At 41.5% G+C, this 15,010-nt stretch overlaps 1 protein-coding gene across 23 annotated transcripts in view; it reads right to left on the reverse strand.

Annotated features, from left to right (window-relative positions):
• DLG2 (discs large MAGUK scaffold protein 2) overlaps window positions 1-15,010 on the reverse strand; it is a 1,355,349-nt gene that overhangs the window by 372,205 nt on the left and 968,134 nt on the right. For all 23 annotated transcript variants that reach the window (XM_067466492.1, XM_067466491.1, XM_067466494.1 and 20 more), the window contains one exon: window positions 7,287-7,337. In XM_067466492.1, coding sequence (XP_067322593.1) covers window positions 7,287-7,337 — 51 coding nt within the window. The remainder of the gene's footprint in view (window positions 1-7,286; window positions 7,338-15,010) is intronic.

The raw sequence follows: 15,010 nt of genomic DNA on the forward strand, positions 1-15,010 counted from the left end.
ATAACTTACTGACCTCCATTAGGGCTCACAGCATAATTCCTGGAATGTACCATTATGCACAATATGCTACAGTCCAGGAACTGTGCTGTGAGGCCTAATGGAGGTCGGTAAGTTACAAGGGTTGAATGAAAAGTAATGTCTCCACCTTTGTAACTCCTCAACAGATGGCAATACTGGTATGAGGCAGGTACTGCCTTATTCAGTAGACTCTTCTCTACAGTTCCATTTTGGTGGGAAGCCTTAGCTGAATGATTGTGTTGTTAAAGTGCAAAGTATGGAACCCTGCGCAGACGGTCAGTCAATGCAACTTAAGCAATGTGTAATCATTGAATTCTTGACAGCAGAAGGTATCACCAAAGGAGATTCATCAGAGAATGCAAGCTGTTTTTGGTGATTGTGTTGATGTGAGTACTGTGCATTGTTGGGCAAGTAAGTTGAAAGATGTTGAGGTGGGAACATCTGACTTGTGTGACAAGTAGAGTTGGATGTTCTGTGACAGCAACCACCAAGTTTCACAAGCAAAAGGTTGACAGATTGATTTAGGACAATTGTCGTATCACTCAGAGAGAAATTTCAAGCATAATCGGCATTTCACAAGAACGTGTGGGTCACATTATTGCTTGCTTGGCTATCGGAAGATCTGTGCACGATGGGTTGCAGAAACAGAGTGTCAACTTCTTCCGTGATGGCTTCAGAAAACTTGTTAAACATTGGCAGAAATGTATCCAATTGTCTGGTGATTATATGGAAAAGTGAATAGTGGTAGTTAAAGAGCACATTCTAAGGATTATTTCTGCGTTTGATTTATTAAAATATTCCCATCTAAACCCAAGTAACGAAGGTGGAGGCATTACTTTTCATTCAACCCTCGTATTTTTACCCCATCCCCATTTTTAAAAGGATGAGGGTTGGCCCCCTGTTCTCTTGGTAGGTACCGGGAGAAAATGCAGACATTGCCCATGAAAAACACAGGCTTCTTTGGTGGTATGCAGACTACCGTCTACCACAGCCTGGGTTTTTCAAACTCATGTCGAAGCAGATTTTACATCTATCTGGAACTGCCCTGGGTTGGGTTGAAGCACTTGGCTTGAGTGGGGAAATGTAAAACCAACTGTGTGAAAGGGAATTTCTCTAAGAGCATCTACTATACGAAGCCTGAGATTATTGTTTGGTCTCAGTCACATCTGATCCCTGAGTGTTTCTCTGTTGTGTTTTCTGGAAGCTTTTAGATATACATTTCTTTAAAAAACACAATGACTTTCTCTGTGTAATTATTTTGCACACAGAAATTGCAACCCTGTAAATGAACAATGAGGATGCCATCTCAGAATCTCTCCCTCCGTTCGCACTCCTGTAATATTGAGGCTTACGTGAACGGAAAGGGAAGTGCAAGTATTGATTGGAAGCTTGGTGTTGGTGGCTACAAGGATCTTTCCTGAATGCGCAAGACAACATTGTTTTTTATTCCTTGTTTGGAACTGAAATTTACGACTCTTAAGATTTGGCTTGAAAGCTCTGCTCAGCCACAAATCTTACTGAGAAAAGGAGGACTGCCACTCTCTTTCAGCCTTATCTATCTCATCTTGTAATGTTTTAGAATTGGAAATTAACTCAATGGGCATCACATCTGCATTTACCAATGCAAGAAATCCCTCACTACCATATTGCAGGGCAGGAGAAGTATAAGAATGTGTGTGTGTGCATGTACAATCATAGGAGCATAGATTGGTGCATGGGTGGAGTTGCATGAATGAACTGAGGTGCAATATAAACGGCCCCAGCCCAAATTACCTGTCCGAACGCATCTCCCCCTATGAACCATCACGGAGATTAAGATCCTCCGGGGAGGCCCTGCTTTCCATCCCGCCATTGTCACAGGCACGATTGGTGGGGACGAGAGACAGGGCCTTCTCAGTGATTGCTCCCCGGCTTTGGAACTCCCTTCCTGGTGAGATCAGGTTGGCCCCCTCCCTCCTGTCCTTTAGAAGGATGGTAAAAACTTGGCTGTGGGACCAAGCTTTTGGAACAGGGCAATAAAGCAGCAATAGGAAAGATTACCAGGCCAATTAGACTTGACGTGGATGGCTAGGACGGTTTTAAATGGTGTATTTTAATATTTTGACAAATGTTTTTTACACTTTACCTTAGCCAAAAGGCCGAGAAGCGATGTTTTTTAATGTTTATGTATTGTATGTGAATTTGTGTCCTGGCATTGAATGTTTGCTGTGTATATGCTGTTCTCCGCCCTGAGTCCCCTTCGGGGTGAGAAGGCGGAATATAAATATTTTAAATAAATAAATAATAATATCAAAGGTTCCTATTCCAGTATGTATGTATCTGCTCTCTATTAAAGTGCAACTGTCAAGGAATAGCAGATTCATGCAATAAAGCCCCAAATCACTTCATTACAACAGGCAACTGAACTAACATAAGTGTGCTCAGTCTAAGTCATTCCATGCAGCAATTACTTTTCATAAAACCTCCATTACCAGCCAAGGACAGAGTTATAGCTTACATTTTAAGACTGTTTAGGAGCACTTTGGGACTTTACAGTTTATTACCACCTGCTAAACATTCGGGGGCTTCCCAAACTCATTTCTGTATATTAGCAGAATAAATGACAAGCTCTCCTGAGTGCAAGTAGAAAGTCAAAAAGTACATGACAGACAGATGAGAGCAATGGGGGTTGTATTTTAAACCTGTTGAAAGATAAGCCAATATATAGGTCAGGGGCTGTATAATAAAATGTGCATTTTCTAGGTCCTCCAGGCTGACACTGTGGTGTTCTTGCACCAAAAGGACCTTCATTTCAGTAGGGTTTGCGATTGTCTATGGTTTTTAAAAATCCATGTGAAGTCCAGGAATGTTCCCTTCATGGAGACTGGGATTATAACATATAATTAACTAAATAGTTGATGTAGAATACAGATCAACTGCGTTTTGCATAAAAGGGTCCCCCTGATGGCACAGTGGATTAAACCACTGAGCTGCTGAACAGCAGGGTGAGCTCCCACTATTAGCCCCAGCTTCTGCCAACCTAGCAATTTGAAAACATGCAAATGTGAGTGGATCAATAGGTACCGCTCTCCTGCAGGGAGATAATGGCATTCCATGCAGTCAAACTGGCCACATGACCAGGAGGTGTCTATGGACAATGCCAGGTCTTTGGCTTAGAAATGGAGATGAGCACCACCCCTAGAGTCAGACATGATTAGAATAAGATATCAGGGGAAACCTTTACCTTTACTTTGCATAAAATATTATTAGGTATAATTGTAAATATATTAAATACACTTCCTGGTTTCCTTCCCCACCTGATGCTCTTATCATTTGTAGAACGGACCTCTTTCTTCCCATGCAGCCAAATCAAATAAAGAAGCTGGTGGATGGGGAAGTTAAGATTGTGCAAATAGTGTCACGTAAACATGATTAAGTGAAAATCATGAATATGGAATAGTTGCTCATTCTGCATTCATGATTGCTATTTAATCATCATGGTGACACTATTCCCATGTACTTTACCAGTATACCTAACTGTGTAGCTGTTACAGAATACTGACCTGTATCTTTTGTGCAAACTGCCTAGAGATAAAGTCTTAGGTCATGTTACCGAAGACAATGCTGACTAAGAATTTATTTTGCAGCCTAGTTAGCATAATGGTTCATCTAGATCTTTTTAATGGCCATAAACACAGCTGGGATTTTCTGCCAGATCTTCACAATGTCGCCTTTCCCCCGGCCCAGACTGTGCAAATGATACTCTCTCCCCAGATTCAAACTACTAAGCTTTCCAGCCAAGGCCTTTACTGAGCAATGGAAGGGTGGGAGCACATGTTTATCCAACATCATTCAGGATTTAATGCTGGGGATTAGAGCCTGCATAATCAATTATCTATGCTAGGTCAAGCTGCAAATGGTTGACACAAATCATGTTGCCCTTCTGACTATGAAAACTGATAAGTGTATGCATCTATTAAAAATAATTCTGGCACTCGAAAAAATCTTACCCTGGAAGTCATGTGTTCTGCTCAGTGACCTTTTGATGCTCCAGTTAACAAACTGCAATGAGAAATGCCCAAATATCTGTGACCATTGCTCATTTGCCTTTGTGATAATGGCACGCTCTTGTAAGATCTTAAGAAAAGGTCCTGTTTTAGACTTCAACTCCCAGATAACTCCTTAAACAGAAGGAAGATTTAGATGGTGTAATCCAAAAGGAGCACTTCTAAGCTCTGGTCAGTTTGCTGAGAAATAGATCATTTTGCACCATTCATTACATTTAAGGCTTTCATATAATATAGCGTAGTTTGTAATTTTAAAATTGAGATTTGATATACATACAAGAAGAGAGTCAATAGGATACTATTATTTATGCACTTTTGGATTAGGTTGTAAATCGGTTTTGATAAAGAAAAATCTTTCCAAGGTTCTGCAAATATATGTGTTTATTTATTTATTTTGAGTATTTATATCTCGTCCTACTCATCCCCGGAGGGGAACTCAGGGTGGCTTAAGGAAGGCAACCATTAGATGCCAGCAATATACAAGCAAAATATCACAATTAAAAGAGTAATTAAAGCACATATGTACAATCAATTTAAGACAGTCCACCAGTTCAAACTCATGGTCCAGGTCAGTCCATAGTTGGTCACTTAAAACAATATCTTCCTAGCTACTACATATACTTCTGAAATGCTTGATCCCACAGCTAGGTTTTGAGTTTTTAAGAAGACCAGGAGGAAGTGGGCAGATCTAATTTCATTGAGGAGGGTGTTCCACAGTCGAGGAGCCACTACGGAGAAGGCCCTGTCTCTCATCCCCACCAGTTGCGCCTGTGAAGAGTGGGACCGAGAGCAGGGCCTACCTGGATGATCTCAATATCCTTGCTGGTTCGCAGGGGGAGATACATTCGGACAGGTAAACTGGGCCGGAACCATTTAGGGCTTTATAGACTAAAGCCAGCCTTAGTCCCTCCAGTGGAAGGGAAGAGTACCGACAACACGAATAATTGAAGGTGAAAGTTTTCAAACTTGTTTCTTTTTTCTAAATAAGGACCCTTTCCCACTCCTTCTAGAAGTGATGTTTGTGAGGTACAGTTAGCCCTCTATATTCACTGAAGTTAGAGGTACAAGGCCCCTGCCAAAGTGTGAAAATCCCAAATTTGAAAAAAAACAAACATATTAACTTGAGAAAGCACCTCTAGAATTCTCTAGGTTTCCCAGCATGGCTGTCAGCTTCTGGTGGAAGAGTCTAGAATGATGGTTCTCAACTTGTGGGTCCCCAAGTGTTTTGGCCTACAATCCCTAGAAATCCCAGTTTACCAGCTGTTAGGATTTCTGGGTGTTGAAGGCCAAAACATCTGGGGACCCACAGGTTGAGATCCACAGGTCTAGAGATAACATTTTACTCCAATTCACAAAAGCCAAACCTGCAAATGTGGAGAGCTGACTGCTTTGTCAGCTTTCTAGATTTTTTGTCAAAAGACCCTGGTGGGCTTCCCTGAACTACATCACTAGTGTTGTCTAACAGGGAAGTCCCACACCAAACAACTCCACGATTCCGTAGGATGGAGTCACGGCAATTGAAGGAGCTTCAGACATCAGTAGTATGAATATAGACATACTCTAAACTACAAGACAAGAAAAGAATATATCAAATACATGAGAGGACATACAAGAGAAACCTCCCAGTTTCTTTCGCTTCTGCCACCATAGGCATATAGTTGCTGGTGCAAGCATGAGTGAACATGTTTCTATTTCCCATATAATTTTCAAGGTCAGCACGAGACATTTGGCTGCCAGTAACATACAAGTTGGTACCCCCTGTACTTCATTTACGGGAAGATATGTGAATAGCTAACTTCAACATTGTCCATGTATCCACCATAGGATAGAAAGCTTGCTAAACAGACTGTTTTTTCCTTTTTGTGGAGTACAACTGAAGCATTTTCTGCAGAATCCATTGTAAACACCATTAGCATATTGTTGCTAACAGATTTGTGTACATGGGTAGAGTTCAGAAACCTTTTACCATTGCCAATTTCTGTTACCCGAACATTGAGTTATGGAACCCATTTGGAGTTGAGACCCACACTTTAAGAAGCAATGCTTTCGAGTATGGAGGACTATGTGGAACATACTGCTCTTTACTAAAGTCTTAGGAGGACTAGCCAGGGAAGACCTGTGTTGTATAGAGTTGTGCACTGATCCATTTTCCAAAATTACATCCATTCTTTCATTACTTTCGTTACCTTCAGGAGCACGTAACAGGAAACCCCCTCCCGGTACAAAAATCAGCTCAACATGAAAGCAAGCAGGAGTCGATACCAGCTCCCTTGTATTTTTTGTGAGTAGCCTCCTTTCCTTGGAAAGGGTTTGTTTGTAGTGTGCAAGCCCAGAAAGCATGGGTGCCTGCCTGCAGCCGAGCGCCTCCTCTGGATTAAGAAACAGGTAAGAAGGGGCCTTGAAGCATGCAGCTGAGTGACTTTCCTCTAGAGTAGAGCTTAAATATCTAAAATGATGGGAAAGGGAGCCTGGGAACCCCCCCCCCCCCACCTAATAATGGGCCAATAGAAAACTGATTTTTTTGGCACCCCAGAGCCAAACCAGATATCTGCCCTCCAATTTCAGGAGGCTCCCAAAAAGCAGATCAGAGCCCCCACCAAAAGCCAGGACATGGAATGGGTCAAGGTTTACCCCGAATGCACAAGTCTAGTGCTGTATCCTAGAATTGGTTGCCTGAAATAGTATCCTCATGTTGCCTTTGGGAAATAATTGTCCTTGAGTCTACTGCAAACACCACACTGAATTTCTGAGAAATATGAGAGGTTCAGGGGTATTACTTTGGTTTGAAAATTGGATTTACATCACGGTTCAATGCATACATGTTCTACTAATAGTTCAGATATCCTGAACTGATGCATGCATACATAAAATTGTGCCCTGGGAATCTCACCCAGAAACCATACACATAAGTATTGCTCTCAAGGCTTCAGATTGTCACATGAAGGATTTCCAAGTTTGGGTCTTTTCAAATTTTAGAAACAAAAGAGCAAGACAATCTTTAGAACAAAGCTCCCTCGCAGAGAAGTAATACATCAGCAGGCATTTGGGGATTTGAGCTTCATCAGCAAGTCTTGATTGGTAGGATTTTTTGGTATAATTATGTAATATGAATCCTACTCCAGATACTTTAATTGAAAATGAAGGATTATATCTAGCTAATTGCTTTATTTGTATTGCTAACAAAGATATCCTGACTCGGAGGGGAAAGAACAATTAACTTACCCTTTCCAATGTGATCTCTTCAAATTCATATTCAATCTCTGTTCCATTGACCTAGAAATGATATGACACAAAAAATCATTAATACCTGTGAGAGAAACAGAAGGAAAATCCTGTGTTTTGATGAGAAAGTGAGATTATTCACACTGTATTTCCAAATAGAAGGAAGGTCATTAGTACTACTTCAACTAGAACAGCGTTTCTCAACCAGAGGGTTGGGACCCGTGGGGGGTTTATGAGGGGGGTGTCAGAGGGGTCACCAAAATCATCAAAAAACACAGTATTTTCTGTTGCTCATGAGTGTGGAAAGTTTGGCCCAATTCTATCGTTGGTGGAGTTCAGAATGCTCTTTGATTGTAGGTGAACTATAAATCCCAGCAACTGCAACTCCCAAATGTCAAGGTCTATTTTCCTCAAACTCCACCAGTGTTCACATTTTGGCATATTGAGCATTTCTGCCAAGTTTGATCTAGATCTATCATTGTTTGAGTCCACAGTGCTCTCTGGATATAGGTTAACTACAACTCCCAAACTCAAGGCCAATGCCCACCAACATCTTCCAGTATTTTCTGTTGGTCATGGGAGTTCTGTGTGCCAAGTTTGGTTCAATTCCATTGTTGGTGGAGTTCAGAATGCTCTTTGATTGTAAGTCAACTATAAATCACAGCAAATACAACTCCCAAATGACAAAAATCAACCCCATCAGTATTAAAATTTGGGCGTATTGGGTATTTCTGCCAAATTTGGCCCAGTGAATGAAAATACATCCTGCATGTCACATATATACATACAGATTCATAACAGTAGCAAAATTCCAGTTGTGAAATAGTATGGTTGAGGGTCACTACAACATGAGGAACTGAATTAAGGGGTCATGGCATTATGGTGGTTGAGAACCACTGAACTCAAATAAAGCAAGAGTTCTGTCATGAGAAGACTGAATAGCATTGCGTTAAGGGCAAAAACATCTTATATGAGATCTGATTTACAAAGGTTTACAATATATTGGCTGAGAACCTATACTGAGTTTGTGTAGTGTAAATCTATTCTCATATACATGCTGGTTGCATTACACCATCTTTCTGCTGTATACTGACATTACAAAAATGGTAATAGTCCCGCCGATGTGCTTTCTTATTGTCTCATGAGGAATAGCATTTTCACAGCATGTTTCTGCAGCATCAGTGAAGAAAGTAATACTATGAAGGTATGGATGAATGGTTATATACAATACAGAAATGTGCAGCTGCATAACTGTAATTCTATTTATGGTTACTCCTAATAGGTACCATTTCTGTCAGCTGTTGAGTGGTCAGCCAACACATAGGTAGATCCAGCTGATTCGATCTCTCTACTGTGGATGAAACTAACAAGAGGATTTAAGATTCTGTGAAATAGCTACATTTAGAATTCTGCTTAGTCAATCCTTAACTGAATATACCATTCCATAAGAAATACATCCACATAAAAAAGAGAAGAAGCAAATTCATGCCTCTTCCTACATGCTTCAAACTTCCAACATGGTGGAGTATACTTCTCTGGAGGTCTGTAAGCAGAGGTTGGATGGCCATCTGTCAGAGGTCCTTTGATTCTGTGTCCATGTACAGCTGGAGGTTAGACTAGATGGCTTGTGTGGTCTCTTCCAAATCTATGATTCTAGGATTCCTTAGCCATGAGGGGAAAAGGCACTCATGTGTGACTGTGGTGGAATGTCAAGGAGATGTCAACCTACTGCTAACTTCAGTCACGCCTATAACCCTTCCCCTATTTCACATTGGTTCCACCCTATGCCTGCTTTAGGGAATGGAATATTTTGGCACTACAAATTCCTGAGGTTGACTCTCTTTCTTATGTGATGGAATTAAAAATGAGTCAAAAAAAATTCTGGATAGTGATGCATAATGTCCTTAAGGAAATGTTCACCCTTACTTAAAATTTAGATTCTCCTTCCCCTTTTAACTTAATTGCATGGAAATGTATTATTTGATTTGCATTGTTCCTTCCTTCCAGTATGGGACTCAATGCAGTGATCAACATGGAGAAAAACAAAACTCAACTGAAGTACTATGATTTCATGTTTTAAGAGCAATTAAATAAGCAACTCTATAAAACCACTTCTTGTTGTTCTTATGTGCCTTCAAGTCATCTCTGTCTTATGACTATACTCTCCCAGGGTTTTCTTGGCAAGATTTATCCAGGAGAGGTTTGCTGTTGCCTTCTTCAAAGGCTAAGAGTGTGTGATTTGCTACAGTCATGCAGTGCATTTCCATCTCTAAGTGGAGATACAGACTCTAGTCTCCTAGAGTCCAAGTCTAATATGCAAGCACCAAAACACTCTAGCTCCCCAAATAGTTTTTAAAGGAAAATTAATTTTAAACAATGTAAATGCATTTAAAATGTAATACTACAAATAAAAGTACAGTACCCATCCCCATTACACAACCTCTTTGCAATAAGCAGACAATAGTGAAAAGAGCCTCTATAAATATAGGGTCATAGAATAGAATCAAAGAGTTGGAGGGGATGACAAGGGCCATCTGCTCCAACCCCTTGCCATGCAGGAATACACAATCGAAGCACTCCTGACTGATGGTCACTGAGCCTCTGCTTAAAACCCTTCCCAAAAAGGAGACTTTGTCGTCGTCATCATCATCATCATCATCATCATCATCATCATCATCATCATCATTATGTAATAGCCAGCCACCATCTCTCCAATGGGGACTCAGGGCGGCTTACATGAGGCCAAGCCCAACAACATATTACAATAAAGTAAAACCAAAACACAATAAGAACACAGTAAAATACACACACCATATGAGTACAAAAAAACAATAAAGTAAAGTCATACGCAATAAAATAAAATAACAATGAGCAGGCCGCATGTGCAAGATAAAAACTAAGATACTAAAAATACTAAAATCAGGATGAGATAGGGATGGAGCAGTTTGTGGGGGAGAAACTCATAAAGGAACAGGGTCATAAATATAGGCCTTCATACAGGTGGGGAAATATACTCTGGGGACCAAAACCGTTGAGGGGGAGCAACTGTGTATGATAATATGGCTACTCTCCAAAAACGCACCGGAAAAACTAGGTTTTGAGATCCCTCTGGAAAATTTCTAAGGTGGGGGCCTTCCTACTCTCATCTTCCTAAGCTATGGGCTGGATCCTGACTGCACTACAGCTGTTCCTCTCTTCTGCTCCCTTGCAGCTAAACAAGCACCTCTACATCTTTCATTTAATGCAGTCCTTAGCTTCTCTCCTCTCTGCTCTTTTTGTGACTAGGGTGAGATGGTGGTCTGCTCAGGAGCAGCTGGTGGTTGATTAGAGAATGGAGGCAAACCCTTACCTTGAGTTTGTTCCTGCTCTACAAGCTGAGGTATTGTTACGTCTCCACCCTCTTCTGATGCCTCTGGCTCTGGGGCTAAGTCTATATCCAGATTTGGGTCTGGAACTTCCTCCTGCTTATGGCTCTGAAATGTCTCCAGAGGCAACTCATCCCCTGACCTTGCTAGAGGCTTGAGGCACAGGCTGACCCAGTACACCTTGTGACATCCTTTCCCATTTTTAAACATTGTGAGCCTGTCTCCTCTTCTCTTCTGCAGGCTAAACATACCCAGCTCTTTAAAACACTCCTCATAGGGCCTGGTCTCCAGACCTTTGATCATTTTAGTTGCCCTCCTCTGGACACCTTCCAGCTTATCAATATCTCCTTTAAATTGGGGTTCCCAGAACTGAACACAGTATTCCAGGAGAGTCTAACCAAAGCACGATAGAGAGGCACCATGGCTTCCCTCGATCTGGACACTATACTTCTTTGGACGCAGCTCAAAATCCCATTGGCCTTTTTACCTGCTGCAGTTTGGGGAATGGCTAAAGAACACTTTAAAGTCAGACATCAACAAGCCTTGTATCTCAATTCAAACCTCACTATCCTGACTCAACCGAACAAATGGCAGCATTCCAGATCTTATTATATCCCATTTCTCATCCGCTCTAGTCATGATGTCTAATGATGAGGAATATGGAAGTTGTAGTCCACCATCTGGAAGGCCACATAAACTGACATGGTGGGCTAGAGTTGGCTCACGGGCTCTGAGTCTGGGACTACTCCTGATGACCGGGTTCATGGGTTCTGAGTTTGGGACATGTGTTCTATATGGAACCTACTCCTAACGACCGACTCCATTATATGTCCCTTTAGGTTATAGCTAAGACTTAAAAACAATTGAAACACCTGTATATTTCAGATATATTTTGCAAAAAATAGAAGTCCTCAGTTCTCAAATAATTTGCTTTGCATTAGTCCAACTGAAGTCAGTAGGGACTACTTCAGGATAAGCAGCTTATGGAGGACAGCCTGCACTGAATAGATATGTGGGCGAAGGCTTCCTTATCATGGCACTGGAGCATGAAAGCTTGGAAGTGTATTTGCTTGGTTTGCACGCTCAGGAGATCTCGGTTCTTGCGTACTTGTGTTGCTCCTTCTTGGGGATGGTGATAATACTCCTCCTCATCTTAAACAGGCCCTATTATTGATGCTGACACTTTGCATAGTGTGTCCTGAGAAATCTTGCATGACTTAATTTTGAAATAACTACACCTCAGGAAGACAAGATGGTATCAGTAAGGAGACTGTCCAAAGAGGCATCGATTGTGTCATAATGGTCTGCTTCTTGCCAAATACTTTTCTACTGGTGGATGTTTCTTTCCATTTTGAATACCCACCAGGAGAAAAGCAACTGGAAATATCTAGCTTTGTGGAGGGCGCACAAGTTTGAAATGGTTCTGGACCTCCTGTGGCCTATGCTTTAAACATGGGAAACAAGAACGGAAAACAGAATGTTGGTGGACAGGAAAAGAGATTTAAAGATGGGCTAAAGCCAACCTTAAAAATTCTGGCATAAACACTGAGAATTGGGAAGCCCTCGCTCTTGAGCACTCCAGCTGGAGGTCAGCTGTGACCAGCAGTGCTGTAGAATTTGAAGAGGCACGGATGGAGGGCAAAAGAGAGAAATGTGCTAAGAGGAAGGCACATCATGCCAACTTCAACCGAGAATGCTTTCCACCTGGAAACCAATGCCCTCACTATGGGAGAAGATGCAGGTCAGGAATAGGGCTCCACAGTCACCTACGGACCCACCAGCACACTGATCCTGGAAGACTAGCCTACTCAGATAACGAGGGATCACCTCAGTAAGTAAGTAAAAGTAAGTAAACTTGGGAAAGATTCAGCCTGTCAGATTTGGGCTATGCTGGCTAGAGCTGCCGGCATTACTATGGATGTGTGGATGGTGAAGGTTGCACCAGGTAACCTCATCACAGGGCATGACACTAACTTTGGGCATTGGGAAAAGTGATGGGCAAGGCAGGAGGGAAAGCAGCCCATCATCAACATCATCATCCTCATCTGCTTTTATCTCATGTGAACTATGTATATTTTAAATTATCATGGCAGGTAGGAATTCCTTTGTAGGTCTCCAGCTTATGCACACTGCTCCATATGGTATTTCTTTACTTCACTGCACACAGTCAAGTTTCCTTTATGTTACATTATTATTAATGCATCAAAAATCAGCAAGAAGAATAGAAATAATCTGCCAGGGTTTCCCATGTCAATGGGGCAGTCAATCTATTTGGAGTTTTGTACTCCAAAGGAATTATCCAAGGTGTGTAACGGAGCCATTTCTGTCATCCACATAGTTTCACTGCCGTTTGTTCCAGAATTTTGGGAAAGGAGGGAGCTAACCAGAAAGTAGGGAAATATAAAGAAATAGGGGTTTGGTTGACTAGTTAGAATTAGCTTTCTCTTGTTATTGTGAAGGCTGAATAAATATTGATTCCAGTAAAACTTTACTTGTGAGTGAGCAACCCTTTGTTCTGGGGTCTGGCAAGATCTGATAAGGTGCTGAACGTGTTCTGAAACTTGCTCCTTTATAGTTCAGACTGACATCCAGAGCAGAATCCCTACTCTACTAACATGGAGACCATCCTTTAATGGGGGGGGGGGGGGGGGGGGGGGACAACTATATCGTGGTCTTTAAATTAATACAAGACTTACTAAAGGATAAAGGTAAAGGTTTCCCCTTGACATTAAGTCTACTTGAGTCCGACTCTGGGGGATGGTGTCATCTCCAATTCTAACCCGAAGAGCCGGCATTGTCCGTACATGCCTCCTAGGTCATGTGGCTGGCATGACTGCATGGAGCGCTGTTACTTTCCTGACAAAGCGGTACCTATTGATCTACTCACATTCACATGTTTTTGAAATGCCAGATTGGCAGAAGCTGGGGCTAACAAGAGGAGCTCATCCCATTTCGTGGATTCAAACTGCAGACTTTCCGGTCAGCAAGGTCTGTAGCTTAGTGGTTTAACCCACTGCACCACTGTTAGGCTCAGCTTATGCCAACCTAGCAGTTCAAAAACATGCAAATGTGAGTAGATCAATAGATACCGCTACTGCGGTAAGGTAACAGCACTCCATGCAGTCATGCTGGCCACATGACCTTGGAGGTGTCTATGGACAATGTCGGCTCTTCACCTTAGAAATGGAGATGAGCACCAACCTCTAGAGTCAGACACAACTAGACTTAATGTCAAGGTAAATCTTTATCTTTACTATAATAATAATAATAATAATAATAATAATAATAATAATGTGTTTCTTTCCAAATTGAGCAGTTTGTACCCCCAAAAACATCTGGTTCGAAGCATGTCAGACAAAGGATGCTCAATCTGTAGTTGGTTAAGGATATGGGTCAAAGGGAAAACCTAGAACTAAGTGGTGTTGTATTGTAAAATGCAATGTGATACACCCACATTTATTTATTTATTTATTTATTTATTTACTGTATTTGTATACTGCCTTTCTCAGCCAATTGGAGACTCAAGGCGGTTTCCAACAAATCAGTATACATAAAATGTAATAGATAAAAAACATTAAACAGTATAAAATATCACAAAAGCAATAAAAGCAACATCATCAGTGTCTCATTATTCTCAAGCATTGCCCAATTCCATTGTCAGGTCATTTGATTTCCTATATTAGCTACTCTGTATTTGTAAATGCTTGCTCGAATAGCCATGTTTTAACTTGCCTCCGAAATGTCAAGAGGGAGGGAGCAGATCTGATTTCCCTAGGGAGAGCATTCCATAGCCGAGGGGCCACCACTGAGAAGGCCCTGTCTCTCGTCCCCACCAAAGTGCTTGTGATGAAGGCGGGACCGAGAGCAGGACCTCTCCAGATGATCTTAAAGTCCTTAGTGGTTCGTAATGGGAGATACATTCGGACAGGTAAGTTGGGCCAGAAAGAATTTAATAATACCAAATTTATGTAACACTTTCTAAGCATTTTGCCTGCGTCTATTTTTATTAAATCTCTCACTTTATTACATTTCCCTCTGACATGTGGCTTCCCATCATACTAAGATCTAAGTTACTAGCCACTCTGAATGGTAAATACCAGAAAGGGGAGAATGTAGATTTCTATATACTATTGCTCTCTAGGTATTTTTGAGACCTGCTAGAAGGTGTTGGTTGTGATCCCAAAAGACCTGAATTGCTTGATCCCTAAGTGTCTAAAGATCTCCCTTGTCACTAAAATGATCAAGGGTCTGGAGAACAAGCCCTATGAGGAGCGGCTTAGGGAACTGGGCATGTTTAGCCTGAAGAAGAGAAGGCTGAGAGGAGATATGATAGCCATGTATAAATATGTGAGAGGAAGC

The sequence above is a fragment of the Anolis sagrei genome, chromosome 3, assembly GCF_037176765.1.
Source record: "Anolis sagrei isolate rAnoSag1 chromosome 3, rAnoSag1.mat, whole genome shotgun sequence".
In the NCBI taxonomy this organism is placed as follows: Eukaryota; Metazoa; Chordata; class Lepidosauria; order Squamata; family Dactyloidae; genus Anolis; species Anolis sagrei.